At 41.1% G+C, this 18,098-nt stretch overlaps 2 protein-coding genes across 3 annotated transcripts; one reads left to right on the top strand and one right to left on the bottom strand.

The window, feature by feature from the left end:
* The first annotated feature begins 5,054 nt into the window (after nucleotides 1-5,054).
* Nucleotides 5,055-11,750, top strand: LOC142951470 (solute carrier family 35 member E2A). Its single transcript, XM_076093026.1, has 9 exons — nucleotides 5,055-5,350; nucleotides 6,235-6,710; nucleotides 7,285-7,420; nucleotides 7,591-7,718; nucleotides 8,303-8,423; nucleotides 8,504-8,557; nucleotides 8,646-8,718; nucleotides 8,961-9,106; nucleotides 9,613-11,750. Exons 2-9 carry the CDS (start codon nucleotides 6,431-6,433, stop codon nucleotides 9,839-9,841), a joined length of 1,167 nt encoding a protein of 388 aa, XP_075949141.1. The 5' UTR covers nucleotides 5,055-5,350; nucleotides 6,235-6,430; the 3' UTR covers nucleotides 9,842-11,750.
* slc25a45 (solute carrier family 25 member 45) lies at nucleotides 10,520-16,235 on the bottom strand. 2 transcript variants are annotated; one of them, XM_076093046.1, is made up of 7 exons: nucleotides 16,064-16,235; nucleotides 15,612-15,768; nucleotides 15,481-15,524; nucleotides 15,306-15,377; nucleotides 15,035-15,217; nucleotides 14,109-14,343; nucleotides 10,520-13,461 (listed from the first exon to the last, which is right to left on the bottom strand). In XM_076093046.1, exons 2-7 carry the CDS (start codon nucleotides 15,646-15,648, stop codon nucleotides 13,181-13,183), a joined length of 852 nt encoding a protein of 283 aa, XP_075949161.1. In that variant the 5' UTR covers nucleotides 15,649-15,768; nucleotides 16,064-16,235; the 3' UTR covers nucleotides 10,520-13,180. The 2 variants fall into 2 exon arrangements, with proteins under 2 accessions (XP_075949161.1, XP_075949153.1); XM_076093038.1 differs by having other exon boundaries at nucleotides 15,612-15,668.
* Between the last annotated feature and the right edge of the window lie 1,863 nt (nucleotides 16,236-18,098).

Genomic DNA, 18,098 nt, shown 5'->3' with positions numbered 1-18,098 from the left:
CCTTCCTGGGGTTGCCCAGAAATCTGGTTGCCCAACAAAGGACTGCAGTGTAAAAAAATAAAAAATAGTAATTATACACAGGTTCGCATTGGGTAAACAGAACATCGGTCCAGTAGAAAGCAGAGGTATCCAAACAAGGTAAGTACTTAAAAATAAAAAAGCAAAACATCAATAAACGTCAAGTACTATTTGAAAAGACCACACTGCTGACCGTCCCAGTGTCTTTAGGAGGGCCTGACCGAGCACGGGGACCTACAACATCGAAGGTTCAGACAGGAGAATCCTGAAAGTGATCCTGCTGTGAAACCAGAGGGAATGTGGTTCTACCTAAGAGATTTCCCATTAATGATTTATTCAGTCATGTGAATATTAGTTAACAGTGGCGGCTGGTGGAACATTTTCTAGGTAGGGCTGTGCCACATCCAATCAATTTCAGCAAACATCCCAGTATGATTTAATGCAAAAAAAATGAAGGTATCAAACACAAAAACTACTTTGCAATTAAATATTAAATATTTATTCCAACATGAAAAAAGCAGTAAATGACTTTGACAAACACGTCAGGACATCTTATTTTTGTCACCCTCACAAGCAATTCAGTATAATATAATAATATATACATCATATAATAATATTCACTATAATATAAAACACACACATACATATATAATTATTTATTTTAACTATATATTCATTTCTGAGACAGGTGCTTCATGTCCCTCACTCCCCTAACTGTCCGTGCTGGATCTGTCCCCGTTGTTTTAAAAAGCTAAATAAGTTATTAGCATGACGTCATCCAGCTAGCCAAACTTGTCTGGCGTACAGCTACTAGAGAAGCTTCGTATGTACTGCTTCCCTTTCCTGCTAGTCTGCTGTCTGATTGTGAGGTCAGGCTGATCTGATATCAGCTCTTTGGCCTGGAGTTCCTCCGCAAAAGTTCTCCTCAAACGGGTCTTGGAGGAGCAGTGCTCGCGCTCGCCTGTAGAAACTAGTCCCGACGAGGGGTACTTCTCAAGTCTCTTAATTGTAGTTTCCTCGCTCCTCGATCCTCGATCCTCGCTTGAACCGGAAGTTGTTTCTGCGCCGCCATATTGACGGCCGTCCCAAAGCTCTAGGCCAAATCCCAATGTCCCCCCTTACGGACTCACGGACTTTGAGGCGCGCTCCCGCGAAGTCCGTGAGGGTTTAGGGATGTCCCACTGTCAAATCGTCAAGTGTTTGAGGGCTCTCTGGCAGACATTTTGAGCCCTTTATGAACCCTTTCCGTAAATCGTATGCTGACTTAGCCTAAGGGAATTACCCACAAATCATTGCAATGTGACGTTAAACACAGGGTAACCAGCAGACTCATGGAGAGTAAAAAAAAAAGGTAAACAAAGAGGACGGATCACATGTGTTCAGCCTGTCATAATAAATTTACTCAGAAACATTAAGGGTTAAAAATGGAACAAAAAATAAACATGAAATCAGAGAATATTTATTTATTTATTCATCAAATATTTGATTTTGTCATTGAAGCTGTTGTGACAAAAACGAGCAAATAGATTATATAAAGTTATCTCTCATCTTGTGAGGAAAGAGCCTGGAATACTTTCAAATCAGGGAGTACAAAGTATGAAATAAATACACACAATTACACATCATATTTCTTGTCGTTTTCATGGTAACGTGATATGTTGCAGCAAAGTGCTGTCCCGTTCATATTTACACCATCTCAAGCCCTCACAGTCTCTCACACTCAACCACTCACCGGGTGACGTCAGTAAGTCCTTGAGGGTTCAGGGTTTGAGGGATTAGGGGGGACATTGGGATTTGGCCCTAATGTAGCTCGGAGGAGCGAGGATGGAGGAGGGAGGAGGGAGGAGGGACCTCGGAGGAGCCATGAGCGAGGACCCACGAGAACAGACTTCCAGGAAGTCTTTTAACGGCCGACACGCCCCCTCATTGTTCATCAGTCATGTGATTGGACGCTGCAGCCGATCGGACTGACTGACTGGAGTTTAACACCAGAGTGAAGACAGATCACAGAATAAACTCAAGCTTTATATTTGATTAGGTTTCTGATTCACCGTCTGGTTTAAATAAATGTTCATTGTAGTCTGAACAACAAAAGGACCACAAACAACTTTCATTTATTAGAAAGATTTGTGTTTTCATGATCTGATATTTCCCTCAATAACCTTTATTATGAATACAATTAAAGTCAGAGGGAGCTGGAGAGACGAAACACTTTTTACATCATTCATGCGTGTTTGATGAGTTTTATCATTTAAGAGAAACAATAATCATATTCTGGGTTATTTAATAATGACGCCACAGTCACAATTTCAAAACGTAGACGCAAATAATTCATAAATAAGACGATCGCATTCCGCCGGTAGAAATGGATCCTGAGTTTATAAGCAGGACACAGTTTGTTATTAACAGACTACAGAGAGAAACACCTCTACAGTGGTGATTACTGTGTCTTTATTAGTTATTAGTATTATTAGTTCCTATCATTAAGTACAGTGATCATGTGAACACACACAAACTTATCAAAAGTCTCTCCAGCTGTTAAAGCCGACTGACAGCTGATCCAGCTGTGATCAGCTGATCCTCCGTCATCAGAAACAGACGTCGCTTCACGTGACTCAACTGAGGAAAGGACGTCTCATGTATTTTAAAACATATTTCCTCGTTCCTTTCTCCTTGCATGGTTTCCTCCATGCATCCCTGGTGGGAGGGACTAAGACGCAAGGAAAGGACGCAAGTGAGGGAAACGGGGATGCAGTTAAGAGACTTGAGAAGTACCCGAGGACGCGCAGTTTGGGGCAGAACGAATTCTGCCCCAAACTGAATTTATTTGAGGACGCTGATTGGCTAAATTGTATGTCACACATTTATATCTTTAATTAGCAATTGGCTAAACTGCTTCATTGACCCGCCTCTTTTGGGCAGTTTCGCCAGCGCCCCAGCCAGCTGAGCCGTGCACAAGCGGAGAGGACGTGCAGGAAAAGCATATATTTACCGCAGATATCATATTTTACACATATTACTGGGTGATTCCATATTTCAAAAACACAAATATTGACAATTTGTATAGTTTATTATTTTTATTTTTTATTATTATTTGTAGCTCAAGGGGGGGGGGGGCAGCGCCCTAGCTAGCGCCCTCTATTGACCAGCCGCCACTGTTACTTAATGACAGACCCATGCCTGAGCATGTCGTCTGCAGCAGGTCTTTACAGGCATGGAATGCAGTTCACGTTTGCTGCTACATGACGTTACAACCAAACTCTTCTTCATTTTCTTGGAGTAAAGTTAGCTTAGTTTGTAAACGAAGTGAATTTACCAAAGTGCTTCATGAAGCAGCACTTTTATAATCCGCTTTGGGGGATTAATCACAATAACGTTTTTTTTGTGTAGGACCAAATTGAAAATATTACAAAAATAAATATGTGAATGAAATATGAAACACATATATTAATTAGTTTTTTTGAAAGTTTAAAAGTAACTAAATAACATGATGAATGGCAAAAAATCTATTAAATTAAAGCAGGAACACCAAAAATCTGTTTTGATTAAACGTTATTGAAGTGCTAATAAGCAGGGTACCAGTTGGCATCAACCACCACTACTGTTACCAGATATCTTAACAGTTTGTTATGGCATTTCCTCGTGACGCAAACAACGGAATAGAAGAAAAACATGAACTGCAACAGTTAATAAATTAGTCTTAAAACTTCTCTACTGACCTTGTATCGTCCATTTCCTTGTCAGCCTGTTGGATACCATTTGCTGTCTGCCAGAAAAATAACAGAATTTTAGTTTCATTTTGACACAAAAAATGTAAACAGGAAAAAGAGCCAGGTGTGTCAAGAATTCCTCTTCTGCTGCTTTATTAGGGCCCGAGCACCGACAACGTCGGTCCGCGAGGTCCCTAAGATTCAAACTAAGATTTCAAATTATTAACAGACCTGTATTACAAACCAGGGGCACTAAGATTGAGAGAGGTGGAGATTTACCAGGCAGGATCTAAAGATGCTATTATTCCAGCGTTTTTGGAGCATGACCCAAAGCAGACAGAATATCTTCTGTTGCCTTGCTTCGACCATTAAAAAATAAATCTGTATCTTACAATCCCCAACTTTTTTGAAAGTGCAACCCTGAATCACTATTGTAAATGACTGTAATGTAATGTATTGTCCTTAAAATATAACTGATCATCAGTGTTTGCTGCCCTCCAGTGGTCACTTTGGAAAACTACTATTCCTCAAAAATATTTTACAGTATTAGTATTGGTATAATTATTTCATATAAATATAATAAAAAATAAAATTGTTAACAATGTGATTATACCAAATTGAAAATAAAAATAGCAACACTAGTATTCGTAAACTTGTCTGGTCTAGTTAAATGATCTTAGTTGAGGAAATGAATGAACCCACAAATTGAAATAGATTGTGGATGATCATTTCCTTTGTGGTCACAGTACGAAAGTACACCACAAATTAATAAGCCGACAGATATTAATGCTGATACTCATCTGTTACTCATTAATGTCAGTTACAGGTTTAGTAGTGCAGCATAATGTATTATTTTACAGCAGAACTACACGCTACCTTGTGAATAGCACTGCGGTTGCTGGCAGTCCACTGAAATGAATGCATTTGTAATAATAACCTCCATAGTAGTCACAGTTGGGAACTATAGATTTCATGCAGAGACCCTTTAATTATTTGTGTTGGTTTACGTTTTTAAAAAACGTCTATTTTGTCTCGTGGCAGCTGCAACAAGTGAAAATGAGTCTTACCGGAAACGCAGCGAGTGTATCTTGAAAAAATAAAACCATATTATTTTATTTTGGCGAAAGACACTCATTTACAATCTAAAATACATATTTAACATTTACAGATCAAAAACTGACATTTGATGGGTTTGAACCCCTGCTAAACTTTAGCAATGGGTTACCTAAGACGGCCAAGTAAGTTAGTGTGTACTCAATTTAATTCACAAATTCCTGTCTTATTTTGAAAGGGTTTGCTCGAATTGTGTTGTTCTTTCGGGTTAGCTTGACGCGGCGCATTGATTGTTAGCAGCCACGTCTCAAAGGCAGGTGCACACATTCTCGATATGGGTGACTCCGATAGATAGGTGGTGTTAGTATACAGGGAGTGTGCTGGAATATGGCGGACAGCACGGCTGGCTCTGTAGCCTCCACTCATTTCGCTCCCATGCTACCGCACGAGACAGCGGCTAGCTAACGTCAATGGGCAACTTCCTGCTTTCACAGCGCTCTCTGTTGTCTCGTTGACCAACTGGGTTTTGCGATATCTCACTCCAAGTTGAAGCACCCAGAGTCTAAGAGGTAAGAGTTGTTTACATTTTGAGTTTGCATTTAAATCCTGATACATTGCGTCCTAGCTAATTAACGTACACCAAGTTTATAGGCTGTGTTGTTTCATTAGCATCAAAGCTCAGGTTGCTTGTTTTTAAAGACAGTTAACGGTACACCAAGTAGCACAGTCTGTGTGAAAAGTGTACCGTGTTTGCTTCACGTGTTATTCTCGGTCTTCTTTTAGCAACACGCTCAGTTAAGTTAATGTTAGCTCAAACGACTGCTCACTTTCGTGTGTGTGTGTGCGTGTGTGCGTGTGGGGGAGACAAGATTACGAAATAGTGGTTCAACATAGGTGTTTGTAGCATCAGTGTAGTAGTTTACAAATGTACAAAGTTATGAGATATTGACCCTTTACAATGCGTGCAGAATCAATGAAAGAAGTGAGAATATTAACATAAGTAGTATCATCATCCTTTACTACATTGTCAAGTACTAACGAGACATGCAACACAGAGGCTCTCAAATTCAACACACACCAAGCCAATAAAGTGAGGGATAACTATGTTAAATAGAAACATGGACGAAAGACAATGTTATGCTGCATTGTTAGACACTATAAAACAAGTATGTTAAATATATAAGTCAGTCAGACACAGCTAAACAACAATAAAAGACATGCATGCAGGTAGATGAGGGTCGACCGGCAATTTCAAGACAGACAGACAGGAGACAACAGACAGATGGGGGGGGGGGGGGGGAGTTCAACACGGACAGTTATACATATGTGTTATTTAAAAAGCTGAAGCAAGTGAATGGACAATCATTAATGTGAATGACACAGTATGATACCAACATGTGATGTTTACTAGTATATGCACAGAGGATGATGATTTGTGTCTCTCACCTGACAGAAGACTTTCCAGCCTCTGCAGCAGAGGACCGGGGACACCGGGACTTAAAGCGTTGACCGCAAGACTGACAGACTGATCAATCAGAAGATGGACTAACGCGCAGAACTCTCATCGAACCCTCGCCTCCCGCTCTCTCTTCACCCACCTGTCGAGAGGGGGAGGGTGGGCCCCTGGGGGCCCACGGCCGGTAGGCGGGATGCCGGGCAGCAAGCAGACTGGCATGCTCCCGCTGTGGCGCCTGCTGTCGCCGCTCCGCACCCACCAGGAGCGAGTGGCGGTGGCCCGCAGCGACAGCCTGTCGGGAGAGAAGATGCTGAAGCTCACGGTCACAGAGACGACGGTGATCGAGGCGGAGTCCGGCGTGTGGAACTGGCGCTCGCTGACCTACCTGGGCCTCTGGTACTTCTTCAGCTTCTGCACCCTGTTCCTCAACAAGTACATCCTGTCGCTGCTGGAGGGGGAGCCCAGCATGCTGGGTAAAGAAAAGGATACAAATGCTTATGCTACTACTAGCTAGACTAAATAAGGCATGGCACTTTTATTGTGACGTTTTTGTGATCAGTAACATCTCATAGAACCGTACTGGTGTTTGTTTTTTTGCAGGGTTAACTCTTTATACATGCATATGTATTTTGTGTTACTGCTTAGCATTTAGAAAACACACTATGACTCTTAAGATAGATGTCCAGGCGTTAAACAACGACTTGCAGAAACATGTAGCTTGCTTGAGATATGTAATTCATTTCAGTGAGCAACCTTTTTTAGACGACTCCAACATTTTTAATGCAAGCAGAAACCAAGTTCAAATGAGCTTTCTTCACAGTGACCTCAGTAGCTCATTGGTTTTCCTCTAAAATGATTTTTTTCCCGATACTACATTTGTCATTTGTGCAAAATATATTAAGGTGCGTTACATTACGTTTGACAATGTAACTTTGGCATGAAATATTAGTATTTTAAATGCATCAAATTGTTCACTATGATGGATTTTCTAAATCACGTATTTTTTTGTCGAAATAAAATAATTAGTTGTTTGTTGCTGCTCCCCAGGGGCTATTCAGATGCTCTCCACCACCGTCATAGGCTTCCTAAAGATGTATGTGCCCTGTTGCCTGTACCAGCACAAGACCAGAACTGAGTACCCCACCAACTTCATCATGATCATGCTGTTTGTTGGGCTCATGAGGTGGGTCCCCTCTCTCTCTTTTTAGTAATTTAGCAAGTCATTTAAGTAATCAAGTAGTTTAGAGTTGCTAATAGATTTACAAATACTGATAATCACCATATTTTTTTACTTTTTTAAATTAATTTTTACAAAAAGTCCAGTATTGTGTCATCTTTATCTCCATTTGTCAGGTTCACTACAGTGGTTCTGGGCTTGGTGAGCCTGAAAAACGTGGCGGTGTCTTTCGCGGAGACGGTGAAGAGCTCGGCACCCATCTTCACTGTCATCATGTCCAGGCTGATCCTCGGGGAGTACACAGGTAGAGGACACACAGATGCATGTCTGTCTAACGGGTCAGGGTACCAGGGCTTTAGGGGAAATCAAATGTCTTTCACTTCTGCTCTTTGGTTTTGGTCTCTAATCAGGATTTGTTGACGATAAGAAAAATAAAGTAAAACACCAGTCGTATACTTTAATGTGACGTTTTCTGAATCTTACTTGAACAACATGTAACGTGTCAAGATGCACTGAAAGGTTAGTTGATGCACATAACTCACTGGCGGCATCCAAACAGGTGAAAAAGAACTCGAGAAGCGTCTAACACCTGTCTCTGTGCAGACTCCTCTGACGCTTTAAGTAGAAGGCGGTTAGCTCCAAAGATGAATGCTTGTGATGATGTATAAAACAGCAAATCTCACAAAATGGAGCTAACTTGAAAGCTGTTTGGAGTAAACTATTTTATTTCCATCGGTCACTTCAATTTTTTGTTTGCAGTAATGCATGAAGTATGATCCTACCTTTGGACTGCCACGGGGGAAAAGCATATTCAGGTCAAAGGCTTAGTGTTGATAAGCGTGATGACTCACATCATCGTGTGTGTGCTGTTTGTCCTCCAATCGGCAGGGCTGTGGGTGAACCTGTCCCTGTTCCCTGTCATGGCGGGCCTGGCCCTCTGTACCGCCTCAGAGATAAGCTTCAACATGCTCGGCTTCTCTGCCGCTCTCTCCACCAACATCATGGACTGGTACTGCAGCGCTCGACGCAGCTATCCCGCCGCAGTGCGACGCTTTCTCTAACCCCCCTTTTTTATGTCTTGATTCTCAGTTTGCAGAATGTGTTCTCCAAAAAACTGCTGAGTGGAGACACGTACAAGTTCAGGTAAAAGACTGAACCCTCTGATTCACAACGGCAGAATTGTTGAAGTGTGTGTGTGCAATCAAACTCTTGTTATAAAGACTTTTTTCAGCCCTGCAGAACTGCAGTTCTACACCAGTGCGGCGGCAGTCATCATGCTTATACCTGCCTGGGTGTTCCTCTTGGTAGGTCAACACACAATTGCTCCAATTATTGCTGTGCTGAATTACTGTTCCAGTTAAGCGAGTGTATGTATAGTATATTGTCATTTGCCGAGTTCGTTTTCTTAAATAAAAAGCAATTTCTATCAGATGTTAAACAATACAATAGCAATATTTACATAAGCAAACCGACAGGGACCTGTAAAACAGATGTGTGGATAGTTAGTTAATTAAAAATACATTTTGCTCCGTCTCTTTGTGTCCAGGACATCCCAGTGATCGGGAAGAATGGGCGGAGCTTCATCTTCAGCCAAGACATTATCGTGTTGCTGCTTTTGGACGGCGGCCTGTTCCACCTGCAGAGCGTCACTGCCTATGCTCTCATGGGACGGATTTCCCCAGTAACCTTCAGGTGGGAGGCGTTCATGACATGGCTTTCAATCTTCACTGACGCCGTTGACAACCTTTTTGTCTCTTGTAGTCACTTGTGTCACTATTCCTTACCTTTGTCCCAACTAGCTCACACCAGCTGCAGGGTTAGGTGCTCTGTGCTTATTGGATAACAACATGCTGCGTGCGCTTATTTTCCAGCCATGCATACATGCTGCAAATCCTCAATTTCAGTTTATCTTAAAGGGGAACTGCACCGATTTTACACATCAGTGTCGGTTTACTGGTATATATGTATTCATACCCTCTACACACTATACTTGGTGCTCTGACCAATCTGTCCTATTTCCACTGAACTCCGCCATTGACAAGTCACGTTTTGTCATACAGACCTGTAACCAAATGGGCGTGAGCCAGGCGTCTTCATCATGTTTCTTATAACAGATAATGATCTCGTCCAGGCCATGAATTCTGATTCATTTGTAGTTAAGTTCATGCCGACAGTAAAAACCCTCGTCTCTTCCTCAGTGTCGCCAGCACTGTCAAACATGCCATGTCGGTTTGGCTGAGCATCATCGTGTTCAGCAACCAGATCAACTTCCTCAGCGCCATCGGCACCTTCTTCGTGTTCGTCGGTGTCTTTTTGTACAACAAGGCCCGGCAGAGGCAGAGGGCGACCTTCCAGGCCATGGCCGCCGAGCAGAACTACAAACCACTCGTGCAGGACGAGTACGTCCACGCCGCTCAGTCACACTGAGGACTCGCAACTAACGGCTGAAATGCTACCTGGAATGGGATCGAGGTGTGAGCCTTATTTGCTTTCCTGTGGCTGTCCAGCCACGATGACTGGATATCTGGTCGTTCTTCACCGTGCACACATTCCAGTTGAAGAGGAACCACTTATGTTTTGTTTTTCCCAGGATGCATTAAGTGTCACTGTCATGTCTTCGAGCTTGAGGTAGAGTTTGGGGACTGACTTTGTCCCAAACCTGATTACGCTCTAATGCATCCTTGATCCTTTGCTTTGGGTCCGTAAAAAGGGGGAAGCTCAGGGTGTCCTTCAGCGTTTTGAAGGCAGTGGCTTCTGTAAGCCCTCTGTCTTACCTTTGCATTCCAGAGTGTGCTGGTTTATCTCTCATCTGTGGTTCAGCAGCTGCTGAATGTATAAATATTTTTAAATCATTGAAGCTGCAAGATTTTAATTCTGTTTGTTTTTCCTACACTGTAATGTAAAATTGATCTTGACTGCATCTGAATTTGAGATGTGAATTGGGTGCTGGTGCCTGAGACGGGAGGCTCGTCTGACACACGTTTTAAACAATGTGTGGAACATTTGAAAGCCACATACTGCATTCCAGGAATGCTCATCCTACAAGTGTGGCAGGTGTATGTAAGGGTTTATGTACTTTTTTTTTTTTTTTTTTTTAAACTGACTCTTCCCCCCCCCCCCCCCCCCCCCCCAATGCATGCTGGGATAGCAGCCTTCAATAGGAAAAGGGCCTTAGAGAATGAATGGATCGATGACATGCTGTAGATCACATATTCATAATCTTTTAGAAATAACAGTTTATTACAAGTTGGGTTTTTATTTTGGTAGCTCGGTCCATCGGCTATCAAACAAGCTGTCTGATGCACTAACTGTTTGTTAGTCAGATGATTGCAGCGTTATTACCTCAAAGAACCAGACCAATAACATAACAAAGATAATCCCAACTTGTAATATACCAGTTTTCATAAAAAGCTAGGATCAAACCACTGTTCATTTATCCCAGTAGGATTCAGTGTAAAACCTGTACCACTCATGAAGAGCATCATCTCTGCGAGCTCGCCTGTCGTTGCTACTTTCAAACATACATCGGCTGCTCGTGAACAGGTCCGTGGTCAATTTAAATCGCCATGTGTTTTCTCCACGTTGACACTTTGCCAAAAACAGTCGCATGGTGCCAATGATCTAATTCTCATATGAATCTTATTCTGACCCGACTGCTTCAGTCATACTGCCTCAAGTCTCCTGCTCTACTGGTGTGTGTGTGCGTCCAGGTTTCTCTCCACAATGTGCTCCGCTAGTAACTAACTAAGTCCATCAGGCGTCTGATTGGACCAATCTGTGTTAATCTCGTCAGTCTGACAATCACATCAACTTGAGCATTTTAGTAATGTTCTACTTTTGCTGCAGTTTTGTGCCTTGAGAAGCAATCTTTTCTCCTTTTGTGCTGTGCTCATACTTGGGCATCTGTTTTGAATGTGAACATACGAGTTGTCTGAAACACATTTTGTTTTTTTAAACTAAAAACAAAAATTACTGTTATTGTTTTGAGAATTTGTTTCTTGGAAAAGGGCTTATAAAACTCAAGCCTGGGCTTCGATTTGATATTGATACCCCACGAACATATGTTTTACATCTTCTCTTCCATTTAAATTTTTTTTTTTATGCAGCCTCAAGAGGAATGTCCAAAAAACACAGATTATTTTTTTTTTTTTTGTGTGTGTATTTGTATCATTTAAAAGTTCAGAAGTGGGAAAGGTAGAAGAGAGCATTTTATTTGGGAATGTGCAAATTAATTATGTAAAAAAAATATGAACTAATGTAACTCGTTAGTGAGGATGTAATTCTGTTTTTGACGGACACTGCAGACAATTAAAAGAAATGTTTTCTCTACAGCAAATTGTGTAAACTTTTGTTTTGTATTTTCAATTTCAGCGATCTCTAGTTGCATTGTTGATTTAGATACACACTAGTATTCTAATTATAACTATCGATCATATATCCAATTTATTCTATGTTTGCAGATGTAAACGATACATTTTCATTCATTCTTCAACTTGGAAATTGTGTTTTCACTCACCACTCTTAAACCCGCAATGACCACTAGAGGTAGCTGTAAATGCAAAACACTGACATATTATCACCTGGAAAAGTGTGTATGAGGACCTGGAGAAGCACTGAGGTTCAGTTAGTCATGTTGTTGGTCTCCAGGCGAATTCAAGTCCAATATTTTACTCTCTGCCTAAAGTCTCAGTACTCTCACTAACTAGTTGCTAACTGCGTTTACTGTTGAAGGGCTGTAGAGCTGAGGGGAACTGCAGAATCGGTCGAGGTTTTTTCTATTTTTCAGACTTTGTCACTATGAGTGACCCTTTATCACATAACCCAAAGTTGTTTGATCCCTTGTTAATGTAATGCTGTAAACTACAGCAGCTTTAACTCCAGGTCCACCCAACCCCGGGCCCACTTCTAAGATCAGAACGGCTACTGCCAACTCGACACTTCAAATCACAAGGAGACTGAACTGCTGGTGCAAACTGGTCCGGGGAAAACGACCCCTATCCTGACCAAAACATCTGGAGTGAAGTTTCACATCACATGCAACAACTGCAAAAAACACTACATGGACGATACGATACAGGGCAGAGACTGAATGAACCCCGGAGACATCAACATCTGCTCTCTGAGAACAGCAGAACAATACCGGTAATGATCTGACCTGAGAGCAACAGATGATGGATCTCATTTCCACATGCAAACAATGCCATGAATACAGACCGACATAGCAGCATATTAAAATGACACTGAGGCTGTTGATCAACAATGAGTTGAGTCTTAACATTTGGAGACTTTGAATGCATGTTTGTCTTCCACCTATTTGTATACACAGTTTATTGATGTGTGGCCTTCAGCTGTACTTGAATGACTCCATGGACCAGTCACCAATAACCGTGTATATTCTTTGTATTGTTTATTCATTATGAAATAATTCACTGTATGTGTGCACTTGAGAGGAATAAAAAGCTTCGTAATAAAATAAAACCTATGGTGAAAAACAAGTCTCTGTCCCCGAGGTTATGGCGTCACATGTTTTTCAAAAACATTTTGACACTAGCTTCATAGGAGTTGACCCATTTCACGTTTAGAAATTCCAACAGTGAGTCAACACTCATCTTAAAACTGTCTACAACTGAGACTGTTTCAACTGGTAATGTTAAGTAACCCTGAGAATATCCGACCTACAGTCAAATTGTGTATCCACACCACGGGAAGATCTTTTTTTCGATTTTCAACGGCAAGGAGAGCACCCGTTCCCCGTCGAGAGTGAGGTCATCTCGTCGGTGGACAGTACATCCTCATCAGACTCTCGTAGCTGAGGAACGTGACGGCGTTGACAGGGAAAGCCCTCAGGCTGTTCAGTAGAAGGCCTTTGAAGAAGACCCTCGCTCCCTCCTCTCTATAGCTCACTCTCATGCAGTGGAGGACCCCTGTGTACTCCCTGCCGCCGGCCCCCGACATCTGGAGCCGGGCTTTCACCACATCCATGGGCGTGGCGAAGGCCCAGGTCACCACGCCCGCCATGCCCCCTGCCATCATTATCGCAAACGTACCTGAGCACAGAAACGTTCGTGAACAATGTGAATCCTTGAATTTGTGTCTCTTCTGAAAAATGAGTTTAGATGAAAATAAACCTGGACATTTAGAATTGCTGAATGAAAACTAAAAACAAACTGTCTCCTGGATTTAACAAAAAGCTCCATCCAGAGAAAGCTGGACTCACCAACGTTACATCATCCCTTTTTAAATTAGTTTTATCTGCTTCTTAAATATAGAAACCCACTTACACCAGGACAAGACAAAAACAGGTCAATTATCAGACAATACTGTAAGTCAAACATACGCAAGACTGCATCCAATTCATGAGATACCGAGTCAATATTAGGTCTTGTTTAAATTATGACTTTTCCAATACTATGTGCAAACTAAATCAATATCATGAGACACTAAGTCAAATTGTAATTATGATGTACTATCTCTGGAGTTTTACTACGTCATTTAAAAGTAGCATAGTATAAATATCTCGTAGTATTTCATAATTTTGACTTAAAGGAAAAAGTTGGGCTTACCATGTCATAATTTTGATTTTCCATTCATATTTCTTTATTATTTCCAACATTTCATCCATTGACTTTCCTGACATAAATGACCCTCCATATTTCACACATGTAATGTTGCACTTTTCCCTCACGACACTGACCTGGCTCTTTGCCGCTCTTGGTCAGAGCCTTTCGAGTGACTTCGTAGGGCAGAAAGTAGAGTCCATAGCAGGGTATGTCCCTCAGGGCGATGGCCAGCCCTCCCCTGAACAGACCCTTGGGTCCTTCCTCATTCAGGATGACGGCGACACAATGAACAGGTCCACGGTATCTTTGAACTGTTGTTTGACCCTGCAGACGCACCTTCACCAGGTCAATCGGTGCGTAAACACACACCTGAAAGCAGTTTAAGTTTGAGTGTTATTACATTCAAAATTATACGTAATTAATAAAAATAATTCTATTTAAGGTTTTATCTAAGGTTTTATTACATAAGCTGGAGATATGCTTTCTTTTTACTGACAACAAATCCTATGAAAATACTCAAACCAACAAAGAATTAAACAGGTTCTCCCTGTTGGAGCCCGCTTGACTGACAATTCTGTCAATGACTAGGTGTGTTGACCACTATTTAATTATACTTCAACCTTACAGCCTTTACTTGGGCCCAAGCATGAGGCTAACTCTCTACCCAAACACAATAAATATCTTAATGGTGGATTGCTGCACGTTTCATGAACCCTTGGCCTCTCCTCAGTCGCCTGCATCTGATCACATCCTTCACCCCGCTCTGACTAAAGCCTTTAGTTTTGTGGGCTGTGATGAACATTGCAACCTCCAGGGGCCAGTAGCACATTACATTTGTCTTGTCTCCACACAACATCTCAATTATCCTGAAGTCTCAGTGAAACTATAGAACTAATTAGCTGTTATCGCTGTGAATAGAAATGAAAAATGTCTGTTTCACAGCACTTGTGGCCCTATGGAGCCTTAACAGTCATCATGACGGTATATATAATGGCAGCAATGTTCCTGCAAAGGTGCTTTGGATGAACCCAGCCAGTGAACATCCGCCAGGTGTTCTTACCTGCATCAGGCCCGAGAAACAGCCGGCAGCGAAGACCTGTGCAGCAGAGGCCGGTTTGCCCTGGTCGCTGTGCTGGGACTGAGTGAGGTAATCTAAGGCATTACTGTAAGAGCCAAAGACAACAGCGTTGGTGATGCCGGTGGTCAGCACCGGAAATGCCATGCCCTTGAAGAATCCATGGAGCTGATATAATAATAAAGCATAATAAACAGATGAATAAGCACGCATCAATACTTTCTGTAAAGGCAGCTGTTTATGCAGTGACACCTACCCCTTCATTAGAGTATGTTTTAGACATACAGTGAAGTATCCCTGTATACACAGACTGGGCCTGCAGGCGCACCTACAAATGAAACATAAGGTGTGAGGATGAATATAGATATTAATGCATCTGGTCTTTTTTTTTTTTTTACAGATTTCAGTGTGTATAATATAGTTCATGCAACCTTCACAGTGTCTAATGGATGTCCAACTGCCAGTCCCAGTGCACCTACGATGACCAACGAAGATGTGTTATTTCTCCACATGAATAAAAAATACTGCGTTCAGTCAACGAATAAAGCATCGTTTTTCTTACCAGAAATGCTGCCCGCTACGAATTCCATAAAAGGCATGTCTTGCAAAACTTCACAACCTGCAATCAACGTGTTTGTGGTGTTACAGATGTGATAACCTGAGGATCCTGCTTTACAGCTGCTATAAAGGGAACCGACTTTGGACGGAATCCTGTTAAACTGTAAGAAAAATGTAAAACTGAATGTCTTTCCCCCCCCCCCCACACACACAAGTAGTACTATAACGACGTCACCTGAGTAGAGGATTTAGCATCATATGACATAAGACGTTTCATTTTCCATAGGTTAATTCTAATTGACTATACTTTAAACGTTATTGATTAGCCTGTCTGACGGTAAACATAACCACATGTCGCGTGCTAAAACAGCTCGTCTACACATTATCATACGGCGTGTTAATAGCATTATCATGCGAAAATAAAAGGTTATATTTAAAATAGACTGCATTGCCTACCTTTTGTAATTAGTCGCCTCGTTGTTAGAATACCGGTTCCTTCAGAATAATCCTGCTCAGTGTCAACCTCATCACCGTTTCTCCCCCGTGTCAACGTCCATAAACGATCTCTGACTCTGCGGACTCTAAGCTACCGACATTTACAAGAGCATTTCCTGTTTGACATATCTGCCTTACATAATAAAGACCGCCTGAGGGTCCAAGCCAACAAGTGATCAGTTGATCTACACTAGTATAACAACAACATACAATAATATGCCAGGTAGTTATGCTGGGTTAGGTACAACGTTAGAGTTTTACAGTGTAATAGCTAAACCAATAAATACGTGTGTTTGTCAAGCACCCCTGTAAAATAATTGTGATCACTTTAATTTAAATTGTATTCTACTTATTGGCATAAGTGTTGCTACCAAATATAGGGCGGTAGCATGCATACATATAGCCCACATAGTAATTTAGCACATTACTGCTAATATAGCAAAAATCAAATCATGTTGATGCTCAGAATACAAATATGCCTCATGTAAACAGTTAAAATAAACATACATTAAAGTAAAAAGATAAATTATCCCAAAATTGAATTTATCAAGTTAAGTCTAGTTAAAAGAAATGTACCATGTAAAAATGTAAGACATGATGTTATACCTGTGCCTTCAGTTGTAGTTGTATACATCTATGTTATGCATTCAAGTCAGTTCACAGTAACAATTGAAAGTATGACATTCCAGACCATTCAAAAGTGCAATTCGATGTGTAACATGCTCGCAGTCGAATATTTTTGCAGCAAACACACAATTTGAACTCTGGAAAAGATGCAAGGTCTCCACCACCATAGAATCTCTGAAGCTCTGCTACCTCCTCTGCCGAGGCCTTTTCATAATCAAAACCTATAACGTGCTCTCAGTCGAATATGTTTGCAGCAAACCACTTGCAGAGTGAGAGATTACACAGGCTGTTAATATCCTGTGGGACTATAGCAGGGGTATTCAACTAAAATTCCAAAAGGTCCAGATTGAGAAAATCTCCTCGGGCAAAGGTCGGAAACATTACAATAATATCTAACTCGCGCTATTTAGTGCCATATATATATATATATATTCAAGAAGCCTAGTAGTAGTAACAACGTCTCTGTGTAGTCAACAACTGTCAAATCAAATAAAGAAAGTACACATCAATTATATTTGAACAAATTATTATTCTCAGTTTTCAAATTTAACTGGATGGATTATAAATAATACATAAATAAATGTTCTTCTCATTTCAAGTACAATAAGGGCTGGAATGAAGAATAACTGCCATAACAGAAAGCTTTTCAAAAATGTGCATCTTAAAATAAAGTAATTCATTTTAGAAAAATGAACTTCACTGAATTGTCCTGCAGCTTTAGATTCAGTTCATTCAGGTGTGAAGTGATGTCAATCAAAAAAGCCACAATATTATATTTGTCTCATCTTCTAACAAGATAAATCAGTGAGCATGGACTTTATGTGGTTATTAACACTTGTTTCAGCTCTATCCTCTCTGTTAACATCATTGTTGGGCAGTGCATTCATGTGTTAGGATTCTGATCATTTTGGGCTCTTAGGTTTATTTTCTGTGTCTTCATTTCAGATGTGAGTGGATACGTTTGTTCAAAAGAGTTGTGCTTTGCCTCGTAGTGTGCTTCATTTACCGCTTTTATCAATAGTTACGGTTTCTGAACTTATGATACTGGTTTTAACTGCCTGTGGTAAGAATTAACATATAAGAGTCTGTTCATAATTGCTTATAAATTCTATTCTCTCTGAACACGTTTCTCTTTTTGGAGAACGTCATGTGAGATAACTTTTAAATGCACTCAATTTGCTCAATCGTTGACAGGAAGGAGAACGTGAGGAACTCCTGCTTTTGCAGATCTTGTAGCACACTCAGCTGTCCGAGGAGAGGGGATCTCTCTCTGAATTGCCTTTCCTGAGGTTTCTTCTCATTTTCCTGCATCAGGATTTTGGGGAGTTTTTCCTCATTTTCTTAGAGAGCTTGGGCTGGGTCAAATGAT

Source organism: Anarhichas minor, unplaced genomic scaffold, assembly GCF_050575085.1.
Source record: "Anarhichas minor isolate MPS153535 unplaced genomic scaffold, ASM5057508v1 ptg000003l, whole genome shotgun sequence".
NCBI lineage: Eukaryota > Metazoa > Chordata > Actinopteri > Perciformes > Anarhichadidae > Anarhichas > Anarhichas minor.
The sequence above is the reverse complement of the archived record's forward strand: the minus strand, read 5'-3'. Positions and strand labels throughout refer to the sequence as shown.

What these genes read in the sequence shown, in the direction of transcription:
- LOC142951470 (XM_076093026.1), top strand. Translation starts at nt 6,431, where the DNA reads ATGCCGGGCAGCAAGCAGACTGGCATGCTCCCGCTGTGGCGCCTGCTG. An exon ending in TCCACCAACATCATGGACTG is followed by an intron (nt 8,424 to 8,503) that starts GTACTGCAGCGC and finishes CTTGATTCTCAG; the next exon opens with TTTGCAGAATGTGTTCTCCA. An exon ending in ATTTCCCCAGTAACCTTCAG is followed by an intron (nt 9,107 to 9,612) that starts GTGGGAGGCGTT and finishes TCTCTTCCTCAG; the next exon opens with TGTCGCCAGCACTGTCAAAC.
- slc25a45 (XM_076093046.1), bottom strand. Translation starts at nt 15,648, where the DNA reads ATGCCTTTTATGGAATTCGTAGCGGGCAGCATTTCTG. An exon ending in ATCCATTAGACACTGTGAAG is followed by an intron (nt 15,378 to 15,480) that starts GTTGCATGAACT and finishes TTTCATTTGTAG; the next exon opens with GTGCGCCTGCAGGCCCAGTC. An exon ending in CAAGAGCGGCAAAGAGCCAG is followed by an intron (nt 13,462 to 14,108) that starts GTCAGTGTCGTG and finishes TTCTGTGCTCAG; the next exon opens with GTACGTTTGCGATAATGATG.